General features: G+C 37.5%; 1 protein-coding gene across 1 annotated transcript in view; it reads left to right on the top strand.

Annotated features, from left to right (window-relative positions):
- CRIM1 (cysteine rich transmembrane BMP regulator 1) overlaps positions 1-20,450 on the top strand; it is a 200,905-nt gene that overhangs the window by 138,692 nt on the left and 41,763 nt on the right. Inside the window, exons 7-8 of the mRNA XM_050893294.1 lie at positions 695-892; positions 18,736-18,864. Of these exons, the coding sequence (XP_050749251.1) occupies positions 695-892; positions 18,736-18,864 (327 nt within the window). The remainder of the gene's footprint in view (positions 1-694; positions 893-18,735; positions 18,865-20,450) is intronic.

Here is a 20,450-nt window from a genome sequence, read left to right as displayed (position 1 = left end):
CCCAAAATTCTGTTGTTTAAATACCCAAGTCTTAATTTGATTGCTAGCAGGTAAGTGGGTCTTGTGGCTTTTAAGGGGAAAAAGCTCCAACTGTAATGAAATTGAAAACTGAGCCAGATCATCTGTTCAGGAAAACTTGTGTATCTCCAAAACTGTGATGAGATGTAGCTTAAGGCAGTCTCCTTGTTCCAGCAGGAAACGTGCCAGAGGTCTCATCTTTGCTCATACTGTAAAATAGTGGTGCGATGCTGACACGAGTCATTCCGATGGTTCATTGAGATGTTTTCACTTTCCCTCAGAATTTGTTAAGTTGGTACAAAAAATGGATCAATAGATCTAAGATCCATTTTGTTCTGAAGAACAAAATCAGAAAATCAAGAAATGAAGCCTCGTAATTGTTACATAGAAAACTTGAGTTGAAATAGTTAAAAACAGAACACTGAATTTGTGAATGTTCAGTATAAGTTGACTTAACTCTTTCGACAGTAAATTTCAGTATTGAAATATCTAAGTTGTTGCCTATCTTATTTTATCACTGTGTACCACAGTGTGGTTCTTTCAATGTTTGATAGTGGCTGCACTTAACCCTTTCTAGGTAATGTAAAATCATGGTATTGCAGTTATTTATACGTAAAGTTTAGGTGTAAAAGGGAAGATAAAACTTCTTGTTCTCCTGCAATTCCTCTCATTTCAGACCCAGTTTATCCAGTCAATAACCCTGCTGGCTGCTATGCCAACGGTCAGATCCAGGCTCACGGAGACCGCTGGCGAGAGGACGACTGTACTTTCTGCCAGTGCATCAATGGAGACCCGCACTGCGTTGCAACGGCCTGCGGGCAGAGCTGCCTAAATCCTGTTAAAGTCCCCGGGGAGTGCTGCCCAGTCTGTGAAGGTAAGATTGGTATTTCCTCTGTTATGCTCCGGTCTGTCATGGCTGCTGCTTACCTGGTAATTCCTGGTTTACTTTAAAATTTTGGAGGATTGAAGTAGCTGGTACGGCATTGCCTGTGACTGAATAAACTAGCGAGGGCGGAAAAAATAAGCATGGTTTAACTACACCTGTATGTGGCAATGCCCCATACTGTTTTGGCCCAAAAGAGTATAGTAAGAAATCATTTAAGATCAGCATTGTTCACTAATTTTACTCTTAGTTTTGCTTAAAGCTTATTAATAAATATAGAAGTTAGAAGACCAAAATGTTCGTTGGCTGGTATTACTGATAATTGGATTATTCCTGGTTTCTTACTCATCAGTGTCATTTAGTTACAGCTAAAAATCTCTTTGCACAATATAGTTTGATATTGGACATAATTATTTCAGTGAAACTTACAAAGGATGATATTCTCTGGGAGATAGATTAATTTTTAGAGTTTAAAATGCAGTTTTCATTACCTTGTGGAAATACATATATCTTATATAATTGACTGAGTTTTTAGCTTGACTATACGGTAAATGCTTGCCCAGCCTGACAATGGAAATGTGAAGATTTGCAAACTGAGACATTTAAAAAAAAAAAAAAAAATTTAAAATTGTGTATATGTACATTCTGAGTTGCTTTTTATGGAGTAGTTGTCCATCATGAAAAACACCAGATTGCTGAATTTAGAAATGGTTAATCCAGACCTGTCTTCAGAGCCATCTTCACAGTGTACAAAAGCTTGTGAGTGCTCAGTAAGCTAACAATTACGTTTTTCCTCTTCCATCTCTGATAGAAGAAAATTAATTTTGTGTAACTGCATGTGTCTCGGGGCCCTTCTTGGGTTGCAGTATCCATCCAAGTTCACTGGGATACTTTTTAGGATAAATCTGAGGAGCATAAACATTTCTTACAGGTGCTCTTTCATTCCAAAATTCACATCACAAGATAGGAAGAAGGTGTCAAATAATGTATAAAAGCTGCCGGTGAATTGTAGAGAGTTGCTACTTGTACTGAATTAGTTTTATGATGAGGAAGCAGGTTAACTGCTTTTAAACCCCAGTGATCCCCTCATGCTGGGTATCACAGAGTATGTGCTGTCACCCCTCATGATTTAGCGTGTATGTGAGCAAGCTTGGGAAGGTAGTACGGAGAGAGGGATGTTGACGGAAGTATTTTCAATATGTTGAGGGGTTTTTTTCCTCCAATGAGAGAAGGATAGACAAACGTCTCTGTTTTCCTGTTCCACATTGGAGAAAATGGATGAGGGATAATTGGATTAAATGCTTATCTATATCAGACTGAGATAATTATGATGAACCGTGGGAAGCAAAGGCTAGAGCATAGGCTTCCATCATTCATTACTAAAGGTTGCAAAATAGCCAAGCTGGTGCTTCATTAATGTACCACACTAATGCCTTTACAGTGCTTTCAGGACACAAGTTAGCTCGTCTGGACTAGGTTAGGTAATTCTGTGCTATAACTTTTTTTTACTTTTAGAAGTAGAAGTAGCTAGCAACTGCTTAAGTCCATAAAAGTTGTTGTGGTGTTGTTGTTGGGGGGGGGGGGGGGGTGTTAAATTACACTTATGACACAAATAATGTCAACTAGATCAAGACTGACACAGTAGCACCATGGAATCAATATTTAAATGAGATTTTTGTGTCATCTTAATTGTATTTTCTCAGAAAATAATCTGACTTGTTATTTTGTTTGCCATGTTAGCTGTTGTATGATGTACACTTAATTGTAGTCACCTGGTTTTGAGTGTGCCATCGGGAGGAGAGTAATACTGAATGGTATTTTGAGCAGCTTCCTAAATTTTAAGCTTAAAAGCATCACATTTGACTTGGTGTTTCTTTGATAGCACATTACTGCCAAGTAAACAATCAAGGGGTAATGAAATTACATAAATGATGGAACCAGCAATTAGTGGAAGTAGTTTTAGTTCATGCTAGGAGGGGATTTGAGCATACTTGGGTACCAGTGGTCAGAGGATGCCTGAAAACACACTTGAATCCTCTCTTCTTTCTTCCCTTCTCTCCCCCACAGCAAACAAACCTAAACAAAATAGACGAGTATGCTCCATAATGCCAAGTTATTTAATTTCAGGAATTTAGATTTGGGAATATTTCAAGGATCAAAAATCTGGACTGTTAAAACTCAGCAGTGGGTTCAGATGCTAGAACCCAAGATACCAAAATCAAGTCTGCAAGCAGCAGCTTCAGATGACTGAGAAATTACTCAGCATCTGAGACTTAACAACTTACCTTGCAATAATAATAAATCAAAAAATCCCTGAGAAATGAACCAGTCAAGGGTACTAGTAAGCTTCTTGAAGTTATGTTTTGGGGCATCAAATGAGCTCAAGGCTGCTATGCCTTGTGATTAACAGCCTGAATAAAAATATTTACATATATTAGAGAGCAAGGTGTTACCAGATTGGAAGTTTGTTAATTATGGAGACCTGTGTGTCTTTCTGAATCTGTTAACATTTTTCTTTGAAAGCTCGCATTAAGAAAATCCCAGAACATTAGGAAAAAATAATCTGTTAGACGTTGGCTGTCTGCATACCGTGTATTTCTAAATTATTTTTTAAAAAAGTAAATGTTTGAGCTGATGCAGCAATACAGCTGTTGCTTGCTAACCCACTAGGCAAGGGGCTTCTTTAGATTTCTGTTCTCTGGTTTTCTCCTTGTAGTAGGACTTAACTGGGGAAGTAAGTATGCCATGGGAAGACAGGCCTTAATAACATTGTTTCCTTTGCACATCTTACTGTCCTGAATTTTGATTATATAGTTTTAATGACAGCATGGTCCTGTCTGAAATGCTGTTTTGTTTCTGTCATCATCCAGCCAGCTGACATCTCTGTTCTCTTAACCAGGTAGGCTGCACGGATCAGTGCTCCTTCCCCTTTCAAATCAGCTTCTCACTCGTTTTCCTGAGGGTTGTTTCTGTTGACAAGGTTCTGCTCCCGATACTCACTGCATTGTCAGTGACCTGCAGGGCTGGTGGGATCAGGGGAGAAGAAGGTCCTGGCTGGGAAGCTGGCTGACAAATCAATCTTTTGATTTTTATGATACTAATTAAAAAGTTGTGCAGTACATTTAGTGAAGATCTAGAAGCAGTAAAATACTTTCCAGGCACAGTTTTTCCCAAGAGTAATTAAAACCCATCAGCATCAGCCATATGATGCTTTTCTGCATACTGCCCCATTACATCTGCATACCTGTAGCTTAACCTTAATTTTGCAGTGTAGTGTACGAGCAGAAGTGTTGACTGAATAGAAGCACTAGTAGCTTAAACTAACATTAAACTAACATTGCACTAGTAGCTTAAACCTGCCATCCTGTGCTCTCCAGTCTGTTCTTTTTTTCCCCATCCTTCTGCACCTCTTACCTCCTACTGTTCAGCAGAGAAAACCAAAATCCTTACCTAGTGTGAGCTAAGTTCTGGGATCGCTGATGTTATCTAGTATCGTATTTTCAACTATGCAAGTTATTGAAGAAAGGAGTTCAAGGGAGAAAGCAGCGTAACTTAGTGATATGTTCAATAAATGGGCAAAATTAATGTAAACTTAGCAGGTGATTTTGAGATAGTAGTTTACTAGTGATTGTAAGGATAAACATACCTCATTTTACACTTTTCTTTTGAATAGCTTCCAGTTCTCGCTCACATCTCAACTCACGCTGTAAAATGTTCAATCCATAGAGAATACACCATAGTGAAATAATGTACTTTTTGTAGATCAGTTTAAAATGACCGTGTATAGTAATTCTGAAGTTGTATTACACAATTTCATCATGAATACACTTTACTTTTCTGCTCTTACATGTATTGTATGTTACATTTCTTAATTAAGCTGTAGCTCTTACTTTTTGCATGAATTACTTCACTTTTTTGGGGGACTAGTGGAGAATATAGGAAACATTTTCCTTCTAGAATCTTAACTATGCTTCAGCTCTAAAGCAGGAAGAAGACTGATGCTTGTTGAAAACTGTCTATTATTTTTGTCAGTTTAGTTGCTGATGGACCAATTCAAGCTCATATTTCCATTTAAAAATAGTCATCGGATCAAGAATAATAAGGCAGAGACTTTATATGCTTATCACTATTTTTTAAGTATGCATTTATTTCTCATCAGACTTCTGTTTACATGTAAAAGAGAACCCACTTGCCAGCAGCCAGCTTCAATTGTGTGAACTTACTTTAAGCATGTCAGATATTAGTTCTTTAGTGTGTGAAACAAAATATTTAGTCAAAGATGTTTTTATCATTTATTTTGTTTTGAGTGTTGAGGGATAGAGTGGTTTGTGGGACATGAAACTTATGGACAAATTCTAATCAAAGCTGCTGGTGGATTTGGCCTGGCTGCGGCTTATCCCAAGTAAATGATTATTAGTATCAGTCACTTCTGACTTTCCCCTCTGTCTCTGATCTAAATGCTGCTGCACCTACAGTTCTGCCAATTCAGTTTTTTTTCCTGGCTGTTTTATAAACGGTTTCAGTGAAGGAAATATCTATTCTCCTAGATAAGTTTACATTCCTGCAGCTACATAAGGATAAAATTGTTCTTGGATTACATTTTTCAAAAAATTTGTGGTCAGAGATCAAATATAATGTAGTAGAAATTCTGTGAACGCAGGTTCTTGAAATATCAGCACGGTATGTCAGCACACAAATGTAGTCAGCCTTTCAACACAGTAAATTCAGACCAAACTGGAACATTCCCACTCCCTCATGATGAAAATCCTGGTGTTCTGACTACAGCAGTGAGAAAACTGGAGTGCAAGGGTTGTAGAGACTGAAGTTATACAGAAGTAGCTGTTCACAGCTTTCTAAATTAGAGATCAAGGAGTAGCAATTGTGATACGTAATGTTACCATACAGACTTGATTTGTATCAGTTTTCCACAGTAAATGCTCTTTAATGCATCTTCACATGCTGCTGTATACGTATCCATAGTGTATATCCTGTATGTGTGTATGTAGCCCACACAATGCACGTTCCAGTGTTGATTGGACAGCCAAATTGGTTTGAAATGTATAATTTTCTGAATGCTTGTCTGGGGTTTGCTGGACTTGGAGAAGAGGGTAACTATTCAGCTCCCCTCACCCCTTCCATACATGAATGTTGTCTACCAGTGCTGCTGGTGGAAGGGGGAGGGTGAGTGAGGTGCTCGAGATGCTTTACACTGGAGCTCCCTGGGGAGATTGGTGGGGAGGAAGAGACAGGAACATGGGGTAGGTGTATGGAGGACAGGGGTATGTATGGGTGTGGTGCTCCAGTACAATGGGTTTGTATATGGATTTAGTCTTCAAATCTGTGGGCAGCGTTTCTTGAGTTGCATTGTAGTTGGTATCCACTAGTATCTGTGCTGGGTCCAGCTCTGTTTGTTTGAAGTTTTCACTAGCTCAGATCAAACCTAGATTTATTTTATCTACAGACAACAAAGCTAAAAAGGGCGGCCAGTATCTTGGAGAGCAGAGTATGAATTCATATGTTTGTTTTAAAGCAGAGAGTTGGCAGAAAGATGTTGACCAAATTCAACAAGGGAAGATACAATGCGCTACACTTGGAGGAGATTCTTTGAGTCCTGAACCAGAGTAATTGTTAAACAGCAGTTCTCCGGAAGAAGTCTGGTGGTAAAAGGGAAAGAAAAAGTTGAATGTGGATTAACAGAGCCTTGAGAAGGCAAACACCATACTGAAATTACAGTCGAGAGTACAGTTTGCAAGACCTGAAGTAATCCTTTTTGCTCTCTTTCCTATGGGTGGGTATGTCCCTAGCTGACATAGTAGGCCCTTGGTTATTTTCTGGACATTGTTCCTCTGAAAAAGATGGAAGCAAGCTGGAAAAAGTCAAGAGAGCTATGAGCACAGTCCGAAATTTGCAAAACGTCCTAGGAAGACAGACTGAATAAATAGGGTTGGTTTAGCTTAAAGAGAAAATGATGAAGTCGGAATGAGAAGATATCAGCCTTCGAGTGCCTAAAAGATTGTTGCAAAGAAAAAGATAGGACAAGAAAGAATGGAATTGAATTGCAAGAGGGAAGATGTGTTTTAGAGGAAGGCAGAAAGTTGTTGAGGAAAACAAAATTCCTACTGTGGCATGTCATGACTAAGATTGTCTTTTTGATGCATTCAGGGCATCGCAGTTTGTATTTTCAGCCTTAGTGAAAGGACAATCGCTTAGGAAATCGCATACATAACTGAAAGCAGTAATAGTAATTCATGTGTAGCTTTCAGTGTTTATGCAAGTGATGGCTGTGGCTCACCGATATATAGCTGCTGGGTTTTTTGTAAGTAAACGTCAAAGCCCTTTTGGCAAGACGTCTTGTTACAGTATGTCCACCTCTGTCACTTCTTGCCAGTTTTCTGACACAGCCATGCCTGTGGGTTGTGCAAGGGGTGTATAGATAAAAGCCTGAGATGTGAGCAGGGGGCTGGCTACTTTGAGGCGAGTGTTTCCAGGGGGCAGGGACAGCAGAAAGCAATGGTCGCCAATAAGGCATGAGGCTAGAGAGAGGCACATTGAGACGGTTTAGTGTGGAGGGGAAGAGCTTCCTTCATCAGCCTGTCCCCAAACTGAAGTTCTTCGGTCAATGCAGCTTTTCAAGGCAGGCACCTCCTTTCACTGGTCAAGGCTGGAAAAAGCAGGCCCATCATGTTGTGTGGATCCAACACAAAGAATTAGTTTTAAGCTTCTGATGGATGCTTCTATATAGCTTCTATAGCTGCTGTAATGATATTGGTCCTTTGGGATTTGCCTTTGTTTAATCTATTATCTATTTAGTCTGTTTTTTCTTTCTTTGTTTTCTAGACTGTCTTCATTAAGAGCCAAGGCTTAGGTAATCATACTGGCCCTCTGTGCTTTCCTCACAGTTTTAGAGCCAATGGCTTCTTGCAGCACGAGGAAACCTGAAAGAGAACCCATTGCTACAGATTTAATGAAAACAGACAGCTGGGTAGAGGGGAGAGAGTGATTTTTCAAGTGCCATAAGGGACTGCAAAATTTTGGTATGTGCTCACGCTTCTTTAGATTCAGAGGTTCTTCACGGGAGCTGGTCTGTGTACCTGTCCCGTTGGAGGTAACCAGATCCGTTGGCAATCAGGCTGCTGTTAGTACTGCTGCTTACAGAGCTGCTTACTTCTCTGTTGGGCTAACAATTGTTTATTTTCTAAATAAAATTGGTGTGGTTTAAGTAGCAATTCCATTTTTAATGAATTTTACCAAAAAAAAAGTGAGTACTGGAGCTTAAAATAGCTATTTAGTGTCAATATATAATAGCATATGAATAACACCAAACAAGCTACAGTGATAGAAATAACCATGTTTCCCTCAGGCCATCTGCATCTGTGGACAGCCATCTGCAAATTGGAATAATAGTTGTGTTCACAGCAAGTAAATATTGGGTAGGATAGTATGAAAATACCTGATTTTTTTAAATTTTTTTTTAACAAGATAATAAATACAAGTGCTCAGCACTGGCACTGCCAAAAATGTCCCTTGGAAAAGTCTATGGTCGCTTCTGTTCCCTTGCATCTCGCAGAGGCTCAGGCTATTCACAGGGAAAGCTGCAACCCAGTCCGCTGATACGCAGTAATTGGTTATCTCGCAGTACGTCCTTCTACATGAGAGCCCTCAGGTACAGGTGGCAGGGTGCCAGCATAAGCTGTGAATGAGAAATTGTTAAACGAAATCCCCTTGGAGGATTTTCATTAATAAGGCCCACGTTACTTTGCTGTCATTATGGCTGACACTTTATCTTCACAAAAAGAAATTAACATTTTCATCAATAAAGGGCTCCAAACTCTAGCTGAGATGTAATTCAGTTCAGTTCCTTTAGCGTGTCCAGCACTTCATTAAATAAAAACAGGCGGCAGAGTCCAGTGAAAAGAAATTTGATTCATTCATGATGAAGTCAGGGGTAGTGAGCAGTGTTCACCGGCACAGGATTTGGGCCCAGAGTTCTCCTCAGAGCATGAAGTGTAAGTTATTGTTCGGCAGCAGTGCTGTAGCTCTCAACTAGCCTTTTCATCAAAGTCAATTAAGGGATGCAAGTGCCATGCTGCAGAGAATTGGGCTTACGTTTGCCAGATCATGATTTAGTATAGCAATTTTAAACAAGGCAGCTGAGCCTGTTGAACCACACCATCCAGGGTATAACGAAACCTACTGCCAATGAAAGTCTCTCTGAGTTTAAGTCAGGAAGACTATACTAGTATAAAATTAACATTTTCCTAGTTTTCAGTGATTCATCATCAAGTTCAGTGGAAGACTACTGAAAGGATAAATAACCAAAGAATCCTAATGAATATACACATCAGCACAGCTAAGGATGTCTCACTTATAAAGAACCTCATGGATCCTCTAATTAATTCTTTTCAGCACCTATAGCATTCATAGATTTGCCCCAGATGCACACTAATTTAGTGTGTTTGCTATATCTTCACCTAGTAACGATAACTGAATGGCCTTCTTAATCTATTTGGACATTTCTTGATAGGCTTAATTGATTCTGCTTTAATAAAGGTGGTTATTTCTTAGTGTCACTCTATCTAAAATTGTCAAAAAAGTGTCTTATCAGCATTAAAATATATTTGAAGAGTATACGTGCCTGTTAAACCGCAAACTGGAAGAATTGGTTACGACAGACAAAAGTTTTTAACTTCGCATGTTGGGAGTGGAAAGTTTGTGAGTATTTTGATTGCATCACTGCAAAAAAGAAAACCCTCCCATGAAGCTTTGGTTCACAGGAGGCTTCTTCAGTTTGCAACAATAAAAATAGTCTTCGATTATAATAGTTACTTTCAAGGAAAAATATATACTTAAGTAGTTTCAAGTTAACAGTATGAATAAAATTTGAAACAAAAGCCTGCCAAACTGAACTATGCGTTTGGAAGTATTAGTGAATATATTTTCAGAATTATTTGTGACATTACAAAATTATATCATCTTAAGTCCTTGCATACATTTTATAAATAGTTATGTGATGCTGAATTGTTGAACTCTTGATAGTTAACACAGATAGCTAAACGCTGGGAAAAAAATTCCTGCAAGGCATTAGGTATTTCAAACCCAGGAAGGAAATCTCTTGCCCAGGACTCGGGACTGGTATTTTTCATGTAATGAACTGGAGGGGCGGGGAAGGCTGGAATGCAAACTATGAGGATGGAAAACATTTAGTCACTCTTGGAATGATATGAATGTTTTTACAGGAAGCTTAAGTAAACACACATGCTGCTGCTTAGTAGGCTGCAGTTAACTTTTCTGGACAGCAGACAAAATTCAAACAAGTATGCAAGACTCGAATTAAAGGCTGTTGAGCAGCACACCCTTCAGGACCAATTTTTAGCCAGTTATCACGTAAAGCATTAGGTAAAAAGTTAGACTACTGTTCACTTTTTTTTTCCTTAATATTTATAGTAAATGCTTGAATGCACTAATGCTGTATTTCTTTAAGTCAGCTGGTGCTGGTTTCATAGGATCAGAACATCTTAATCCTTTTAGAGGTAGTTTGTGTTATAAAATACTACAGAAGAGGGAGCTATTTCACTTTCCCCAAGCACAGGCATGTCCTTTATTATTGATATTAGAGGTCTTTCTCCATGTGTAGAACATGATTTTGACTCATTTTTCCTTCTTCCCACAGAACAGGTTTTCATTTCATGCTCTCAATGAGATGTTGGCCTTTCTAGAATCCTCTTCTGTTGAGCTTATTCTTTGTACACGGCTGACACTTTCTCCAAATGTCCCAAGACCAATCACTGCAGAATCTAAATGTGCTGCTATTTTATATGTGGTGTTCTCTCTGGCATTAAAAATCATTGTAAATGAGATGTGTAAACTTCAGGGAGTTATTTTTTTAATTTGTGGCTGAACACAATAAGACCTTTATACAAAGTTTCTTACTGTTGTCCCTCCTAAAAAAAAAACAAAAAACAAACAACCAAACAACCATACAACAAAACAAAAAAACCCCCCATAGTTAATTATTGTTAAAAGTATTGGAAATATCAATGGGCAGAATTTGGAATTATTTTCTTTTCCCATTTATACTAAAAAGGGGGGTTTTTTGTGATCAATGCTGCTGGTCTAAAGATAGGGAGAACATACATAGTGATGCTCACAGGTGGATATAAAGCTTCCCTGTGCTATACACTGAAAATGTGTTTCCATGTTCCAGACTTTTTAATAATATGCACAACGAATTAATCTACTTTAACTAAAACAGTCAGATAAACTATAGACTGGTTCACATTAACAAGATGGGAATATGAAAGAGGAGGTTGGGGAGTTGTAGCACTGAGTGGTGAATCATACAATCCCACCTCTCATTCTACAGTTATGACTACATAGTCTTCACATTTAAGTTTAGGATTATTTTTAGGCCTGGTGGCTTCATTGTGCTGCATAACAGTTAGTTTGGTGTGTTTGAAAAGTTCATGTGTTACTGTTGGTATGAACTTGTATGTTGAAATTGTCTTGATTGTAATTTAGCCTTTCAAAAGTATAAATGCTTTTTTGCATGCTTTTTTTCCAATTTTTTTTTCAAATGTTTTTCTTATACATAGGAAGAAATCAGTGGCAACTTTATCTTCCAGTTGCATGAGCAATATTCTCCAAATAATTCCTCAAAATATCTTGATTAGAATATACTGTATTTGTGTTATATAGTAACTATGCAAACATCTGAAACTGTTTTTAAGCATGCCAGTAATAGTCAATATACAAATACTGAATAAATACAAATAAAATACAAAATAGTATTTTGGTGGGTTCCAGGGACATACTTTTTTTTTTAATGTCTATTAATGTAAAAATTGTTCACTTGGCAATGAATTTTTAAGGCCTATGCTCCTAAATTCCTTGTAAAAGATAAGTACTTGTGCAGTAGTTTGCAGTCTTACAATGGAATTGATGAAATCCATGGTGGTTTGGGTATTCAAAGAAGGATCTCAAAAGATAATTTTCAACCTCTATATAGTGATATATCTATAGAGCTTACAATTTTATAGTTTTGATGAAGAAACGTGTTTCTATGATGCAGATTGAAACCTCTTTGTTAGTGTGAAGTTGGCTGGAAATGCTGTTTTTATATGACTACAGATAAATTTATATAGAAAAATCCAACAAGGCAAGAAAAACATGCGTGCATACATAGAAAAAACACTTGCAGCTTTGGGGTCCAAAACGTCCTCTGTTTGCCTGTTGTTGTTGAATATATATACATAGACTGCTGTCAACCCTCACTGTGTTGTACTTTGTTGTTATGGCATTTGCAAATAATGTTGTGATATGTTTGGGACACTTTACACCAAATGTTGGTAGGACTCGCTGGCTTTCAAGCATATGCACGTAGAGTAATAGTGGGTAGAGCTCTGCTGGGAGCACCGATGAAGAGAAGTCAGACCTCCTGTGTCTGCTTAGGTGGAGTAACCATTGTGCTTGAATCAAAGTAACTGAGCCAAGGGGTTTGATGCATACTTTTGTCATACTTCTATGGCAAGGAAAAATACAGTAATTTTATTATAATAGGGATAGCTTTTTTCCCTTCTGTATTGACAGGGCAACATTTATTAGTGGAATTAAAAACTGGAATGATTGAGTAGTGTAAAATACCTGTCCCCTTACATTTCTAATACTTTTGAGTTAAGATACATGATGGTCCAGATTTCTAACAGTCAATTAGAAGCAACAATAGAAGTTCCCTATTTACTTTTAAATTCATTTGTATTTAACAATGTTATATTTAACAATGTGCAGAAGAAAAAACTTAGAATGCAGTAGTTACTATCCTACTTAAAACCAATTTTGTAAAAGCCTGGAGTAGGCATTTCCTTCACATAGTATTGCTGAAAGTGTGAAACAAAACCTGTTTTGAGGTAAAATATTGCATTCCAAATGAAACAAAGCAAAGAGCGTCTTTGAAGTGTTTTTCATGTAATAATAAAAGTACCTTGCCAAGAGGTGAAGCATGGGTAAAGTATTAACTTAAAGGAGGATAAAAAATGAGACTAATCAAAGGTGATTGTGGCTGTCACCAAATAATGCTTCAGAGAGAATTACTGTTATAACTGCCTGGAAGAAATTTTGCTTCTTGAATAAAAAGCTACTCTGTAAGTCATTAAGTAGATTTCGGAGAGATGGTGTTAGGCAAACATGTACTTCTATTGCAGAAGGAAGGTAATCAGTACTTGGCAAAAGCATACAGAAATCATCAGAAATTGAAATGTTTATCTTTGGATTTCAGTTCCCTGATTAGGATCCATCAAGGATATTGCTGGTTTCACTGGAAATGTCCTGAGTTTATGTGAAAGTGAAATTCATGGAGTCATGCAAGTTGGAAAGGACCACCAGAGGTTTTCTAGTCCTACCTCCTGCTCAAAGCAGGTCCAGTGACAGCAGGATCTCAGGGCCTTGTCCCAATTAAGTTTTGAGTATTTTGAAGGATGGAGATCCCACAGCCTCTGTAGGATTCTGTCATAGTTTAACCACCCATGTGGTTTAAAAGAAAGAACAAAACAGCTTTGATCAAGTTGTAATTTCCCGTGTTCACGCTTGTGTTTGTTGGCTCTCATCCTAGCCTGCAGCACCTCCAAGATGAGCCAGGCCTTGTCATCTTTGTACCCTCCCGTTAGGTGGTGGTAGACAGCAGTAGGATGCCCCCCTCGCCCTCCTTCTCCGGGCTGAACAAGTCCTGGTCTCTCAGCCACTCCTCGTATGCCACCTGCTCCAGCCCCTGACCAGCTTGGTGGCCCTGTGCTGTACTCACTTGGGTGGGTCAGTGTCTCTCTTCTACTGAGGAGCCCGAAGCTGGACACTACTCCAGCTGTGGGCTCGCAAGTGCTAAATAGAGGGGAAGCATCACTTCCCTGCACCTGCAGGCTCTGCTCCTGCTAATACAGGTCCCTCCTGTCCTTCACACAAACCAAAACTGAACGCTTGGTGCTCTCATACTACTGCAAAGCCGCATGTATTGCAGTTAAGTGGAATCCCTCTTCGTTTTCTGATATGAATTCAGTGGGTTCAGATTTTGAACAACTAAGGGTATGATAGGAAGATGGGTATAATTTTTCATTGTGGTACCAGCCTTAGGGAGGATTTTTTTTAGTTCTCTTTAAAATTAGCTAAAGAATTATGTAAATGAAATCTCCAAAGTTAGAAGGAAAAATGAAATCTTCAGTGAACATCATTTTTAACATTCAGATAAACAGTAGAGGTCAACAAGATTGCAATAAATTGTCTCTCTTTTTTGTTTGTTTTGTTCCGTTTTCCAGGGCTTCAGCAATCAATGGTGAATTTTAGTTTTCTTTCTGTTCTTTTTGATAACTTTAATTGATAATTAATAACTGTGTGTATAATAAAATTCTAATCCTGACAAACTCTTTTTCCCCTGCTCTCACTGAAACATGGATGCATCAGTTTCTCTCAATTTCTGAATGCTTCAGCTGAGCATTATCTTAAGACCTCAATACTCACCCAAGTATAACAAGATCTGTATGAGAGGCACAGTACTAGACCAGATTGACCATCCTGTGTTCGTGTGTATGTGTATATAGATAGAGTATTTCACTTTTTTAACAGAAGAAAATATCTGCTCTTTGTAATACAAGCTGTGTCACATCACTCATAGGAGAAGTGGGAGGTCTCAAAAATCAGAAAATAGCAGAAAAGAGGGGCCTGGGGATTGGTTTTGTTTGTATTACAAAAGTATCCTAGGTAGAAAAATACCAGTGAAAATATGGTCTTATTCCACCTTGACAACTTCTTTTTTTTTGTGACATCCAGTTTTTGTGTTGGTATTGCTAATGCAGGCTCTGTAAGGACAAAGCCAGCTCCAGGCATTACTTGGATGTCACCATCTTCCCTTCCTTCCCCATAAATGCACGGTTTGATTTCAAGCTGGGATGAACGAGATTCAGGGTTTTGATCACATAGCATAGTATTTTTCAGTGATCCAGTCAGACTGAGGGACCACCACTGGCTGAAATATCCACTGTGGATTTCAAAATTTTTGAAGTTGTTTTTAAGTAAATGGCAGTGTAAAAAAAAAAATTAGTTCAAAGATTTTTATCAACCTCACAGCAGGCAAATTAATAATCCTCTGCACTAAAATTCAGCATAGAAAGTATCAGGCTCAGAGAGAGTACATGGAAGCAAGATGTTCTAATAGAAATCTGCATTTAACCTCATATATAAGCTCTTGACATCAGCAAAATCTGTGCTCTATTAAAAAAAATCCATTGTTTTCATCCAGACTCTTCAATCCCCTTCTCTTTATTTTCTTCTTCTCTCTTTCTTTCTACGGTATAGTTTTATTGTTGGTAAAGCACACAGACAGAAACAGCACCCGTTTTTCCCACCCGTTGTCTGTGCATTTGTGCACTGGATCTTTCGTCTGCCGTTTCTACCAAGAGCAGCAGGGAAAGCCTAGCTTGGATCATGCGATGGTACATGCTTTTTCAAGCTTAGCTACTGCTTGCCTATTCAAATAGCCAGAAGCCTGGCAGAGCAGAGCTGGCTTTATTTGTTGAGTCTTGTCTAGCGAAGTGAAAAGGGCTGATTTTTTTTTTTTTTTTTTTTTTTTCCTGGCTGCATTTTTGCACATGTGGGGGTAGGGAATGAAATTATTTCTTTTGTCCTCTACTTGCAGCTCATTGAGAAGCAGGCATGCATATAAAATTACTGTATCTCGGGGCTTACCTTTAGGGACAGGAGGGAGAAAAATCAGATTTGTAAGCTTGTCTGGAAACACTGAGGATGCTGAGAGCAGACACAAGTGGGAGGTAACAGAATAGTAAAACACAATGAATAGAGGACTAACAAAAATCTTTCAAATTAATATAATGACAGTTTAATTTTGTCCCTTGTAGTAAATACCACATTACTGCATGTATCTAGGGGGCAAAAAATTGTTGTGTCCGTGTGTCCAAGACACGAGCATCAAAACACACAATAGATTTGAAAAGTCACCATGAAAAATATATAACAAATATCCACTGGTTTTTTTTTCTAGATATTAAATTATACCTGCAATTAAAGGGAAGTTATCTGGAGGGGTGAACTTCAGTGATGGGGGGTAAAACGCAATCCTGTTTCTCTCTAGGTTTAGTTTACACCCAAGTAGATCAATGAATACTAACCTGCATCTCAGCTTGCATCAAGTTTGTATGGGGTTTTTTAACTACGTATTTTACTTAACTGTTCTGCAGTCAGATGATAAAGCTACAGTCTCCTTCAGTTCTCCAGCTCATGTTACGGTCTGTGAACTTTGCTTTGGGTAGCATTAATGATTCATATGATTTGTAGTGGTTTTAACTCCCAGTGAGTATAAGCATTACTGTGGTTTTTTTGTCATTTGAAGTGTAGGGTTTGGGCTGGCTGACCAGTAACCTGAATGTAGCTTCAGGGTAACTCTTGTATTCTGGTCTTCTGCATGTTTAGGCTATTTTGGTTAGAGAATGGAGTGAGGTAGGAAAGGAGGTTTTCAGAATAGGCACCAGCTGCTAAAAATCAGTTTGTTTGCAAAACTAGTTTATATACTCTGAGTCCTAAACAGACAGGATTAATTAATGGAGTTTCTGGAATGCTTCATATTATTAGTATATATCAATATGTTCTTGATTCCTAAAGTAATGGTTTGTTGAAGTTGCAAATGTTACATATTAGACATGAATATGATTTAGTCAGATAGTTTACTGAATGAACTTGAAAACGAATACAAAGAGTTCACTGAGATTAAAAGAAGTCTAGTTTGGGAATCCGTGGATTCTAAAATACATTGTTTATTATGGTTACTCTTCCATACTACACGTGCAAACTCAGAGCTGTGAAATGAAGAATTCACAGAAATTTATAAAATCTCTCCTTTGACCTCGAACTTAGTCATCTATATTAAACTCTTAGAAAAAAATCTGGAAAAGTTTTAATTTAATTTAGAAGAGATTTGAGGGGTCTACAGAGACACAGATGCCATTATACAAATTTCCAGCTTGTATTTGAACAAAGCTGTTGGTGGTGTTTTATATACGTATAAAGTGTATAGCTACTTTTCCTACAAAAATTACACAAGCAACAGAATCTGAATGCTACTTTGAAACTTTCAGCAAAGTGAGGAATCTGAACCGTGACCTCTGAGATAAGTTTGAAGTCGTCTAACTTCACTGTAGTGTCTTTCATGCAGCTTTTCCCTCCAAACTCTGTACTTAGCTGACCTAATTTAAAAAGGATTTAAAATGTTCATCCACTGTATAAATTGTTGTGAAGGGAAGAGTAGGGCTGGGGAGAAGCTATGAAAGCTGAAAATTGTGAAAGACAATGAAAGCAGAAAAGCTCATTCTCATAATAGGATAATTTTCACTTGACTGGAAGGCATGGGTGCAAAAGCTGCCTGCTGGACATGGAGCCAATAGGCACAGAAATTTGTATTTTGGTTAACGGTGTATACTTCTAACAGCTTCATCAATGTTGAGTAGTATTTTACCCTCAATGTGAGAGTAAAGACTAGCTGCCTTTAAGTAAGGATGGCAAAATCCGCCTTTCAATGTATTTGGTTTGAGGGTGAGAGATGGCAAGATGTGGTCACCTCCAGTCCATGAAAATGTGCATACTGTATAAAACATGTCATGGTTTATTGCTCTGATGATTAGTATACCATTTCTCCATATTTTCACAATTTATCAATACCTGTATTGAATTTTTTTTAAAATGTAATTTCCTTTAAGTCTTCAGTTCTAGAGATGGAGGAACAGGATAAACTCAAACAATTGAAACAGTGAAACGAAAGCTCACAGTTCTTTAAAAGTCATGCAATTTGTGTTTCCTGAATGCTTAGTATGATGTTAATAATGATCATAACTATAAATTCATTGGTTCTTAAGTGCTTGAGTTCTATGAAAAACACAAGATAGACTAAATTAGTCTCACAGAGCAAAAAGTCATTCAGAAAAAGATAGGTGTTTCATTCTTTCTGTATCCTGTTTTATGATGGTAATGTTGAGGTTCCTTGTTATTTTCATAAGTCTTTGGATATTATTTTATTCTAACAACTTTGTGTACTAAAACACATTAATATTTCTGGCTACCATATGTATTAAAACAAATTCATACTCCAACGTATTTAAATGGTGTCCAAAAGTAAGTATTATACTGTTCATAAATACCTAATAATTGGCAATAATATCCTCAACTTCAAAAAGCATAATCTGCTACTGCAAAGTATAAGTGATGTTTTCAATGAATAGACACATTAAATGGTTTCCAGAGATCTTTCACACACTGTGTATCTTACATTCCCTTTTGGTATTCAGAGTCTCTTCTGCTTTAAATTTCAGCAGAAGTTATCTTATTCACATAGAGAAAGATTTGATCTACTGAGTCACGTGCTTTGATTTGCAGCTTGGTAGTATCAATCAACTGAGCTCTGTTCAGTTTCTAAAGTAAAAAAATTGCACAAAGTTTTGATGAAATACTTCTAGAGAAAAGTGGGCAAAATAAGTATTTTACATTCAGTTTTAAACTGCATATGCAGGAAAGCTGATTTCATAGTGCACAAAAAAATGTAGTATTTTTTCCTGTTCCAATATTTAAAAAGCCTTATGCAGCTTTATGCTGTTTGTGATGAGTGTACATCACTTCAAAACAAAGTCTGTTTCTTCAGTTGTTTCAGAAGTACCAAGAATATTCATTAATCAGAAGCAAAATTAATTAAAAATTATTCTCTTCACTGTTGCATTGTGTATGTCTTTTTGTGAACTTAATTAAAATAGTTAAGTAATCTCAAATTTATTTGTTTTATTTTTTCTTGCCTTCAGAACCAACATACATCACAATAGGTCCGCCTACCTGTGAGATTTTGGTGAACTGCACTTTGACTGAAAAAGACTGTATCTATAGCTTCAAACTGGACCAAAACGGTTGCCGCATTTGTCAGTGCAAAACGAGTGAGTATGCAAAAATACAGTGGCTTCTACCTTTTATATCAAGCTGTATATGAAAATGCTAGTATGCTGGTTTTTCCATTCGTAATGTTGATTATATGTTGTCTTAGTATGCGTGTGCTTTACAGTTGTTCATCTTTAAAGGATAGGTTCCTGATTTCTGACATTGCTTGTTTGCTTGCTTAAAATGTGTTTGGAGGAAAACATAAAATGTCTGACTTCAGGTAAAAATTAACAGCTAGGTAGAAAAGGTTATAATTTGAGACTTAATATTCATTCAGACTTTGAGAAGTCTGATAAGACTTCCACATTTCATTTTCCTCTGTGTATGTGAAGAGTTTAATAGCATCTAGGTTTGTGCACTTCAAAAACTCCTATTGCTAGACAGCCTATTTTCAACTTAGCTTTTTTCCTCAAAACTTAGGTTTTGAGGATAAATGTTTGAAAATCATATGCTGGGGGTGGAGATGTTTGTGTTATATATAAGCATATCCATATATAATTTTATTTCTATAACATATATTTATATTATGCATATATAAAAAATACTTTAGTTAGGATTTATGCAGGCTTTAACATCTATTTCTTCCCCAAGGAAAATCATTCTGCCTTGTGAGAACTTTGTGTGTATCAGTGAAGCAGCAAAAAAGTATTTTCTGTATGTGTTTCCTTAAGAGTTTGATGTTTACAGATGAAATGTAAAGCAAGGTCAGGTTGGTTGTCGGAATTGCCCAACAAAGGACACCTGTGGAGTACTAGTCTCAGCTGCAGGATGCATCACTGGCTGCCATCCCAGCCTAGGAGTGGGTTTAAACTCTCCTTGTAATTTTATTGTAGTTCTGCAGCTTCCTTATAGCCTCTGAGGCTTTCACAACTAAAGTATTACTCCATTCCTCTTCTTTTGATTTCAGTCCACCCATTCTCAGCCACTTTCTAAACCAATATGACTATTCTAGGGGTCCCCAGTAGAAATGGTCAAAATAAAGCTCTTAATTGGTACAAACTAAAGAGTTTTAGGATTGGATTGCTTAGGTGTTTTGCTTAAGGAGCAAGAAAAGGGTTTGTCCTGGCTTTTTAAACTTTTTTTTCCTGGGGAAATGTGCATTTTTTATTTCCATAAGGTAAAGGACGGGACATCTTAATAACAAGTAAATACATGGCAAGCAATAATGTCATTATGGTAATACAGAAATAATACGTTTGATTACAAGTTGTATTCGTGGCAAGGGTGACTTTCCATAGATTGCATCCAAGCTATCGCATACATGCCTTACTTAGTTCTTCCTAAGGTCAAAATTAGAAATGTTAATTTCTGCTTTTAACATTGTAATTTGATTTTCCTTCTTTTTTTATTGTTGTTAAATTGATTGGGGAGTTTGACACAAACAAGAAGATGGACATACTCGGCAAATTTCATCATCTATGTCTGTGCGTGCAGTCCTTCCATCCAGTTTGGTGCGCAGGAGACCCATCACTCCAAAGGATCATTTCTTTTGTCCTAGATTACCAGATTGCATGTGTACACATACCACATCCCAGGAAGTCTCTGTTCTTGCTTGGAGTGTTTCTGATTAAATAGTACTTAAGAA

This window comes from Gymnogyps californianus, chromosome 3 (genome assembly GCF_018139145.2).
Source record: "Gymnogyps californianus isolate 813 chromosome 3, ASM1813914v2, whole genome shotgun sequence".
NCBI lineage: Eukaryota > Metazoa > Chordata > Aves > Accipitriformes > Cathartidae > Gymnogyps > Gymnogyps californianus.
The sequence above is the reverse complement of the archived record's forward strand: the minus strand, read 5'-3'. Positions and strand labels throughout refer to the sequence as shown.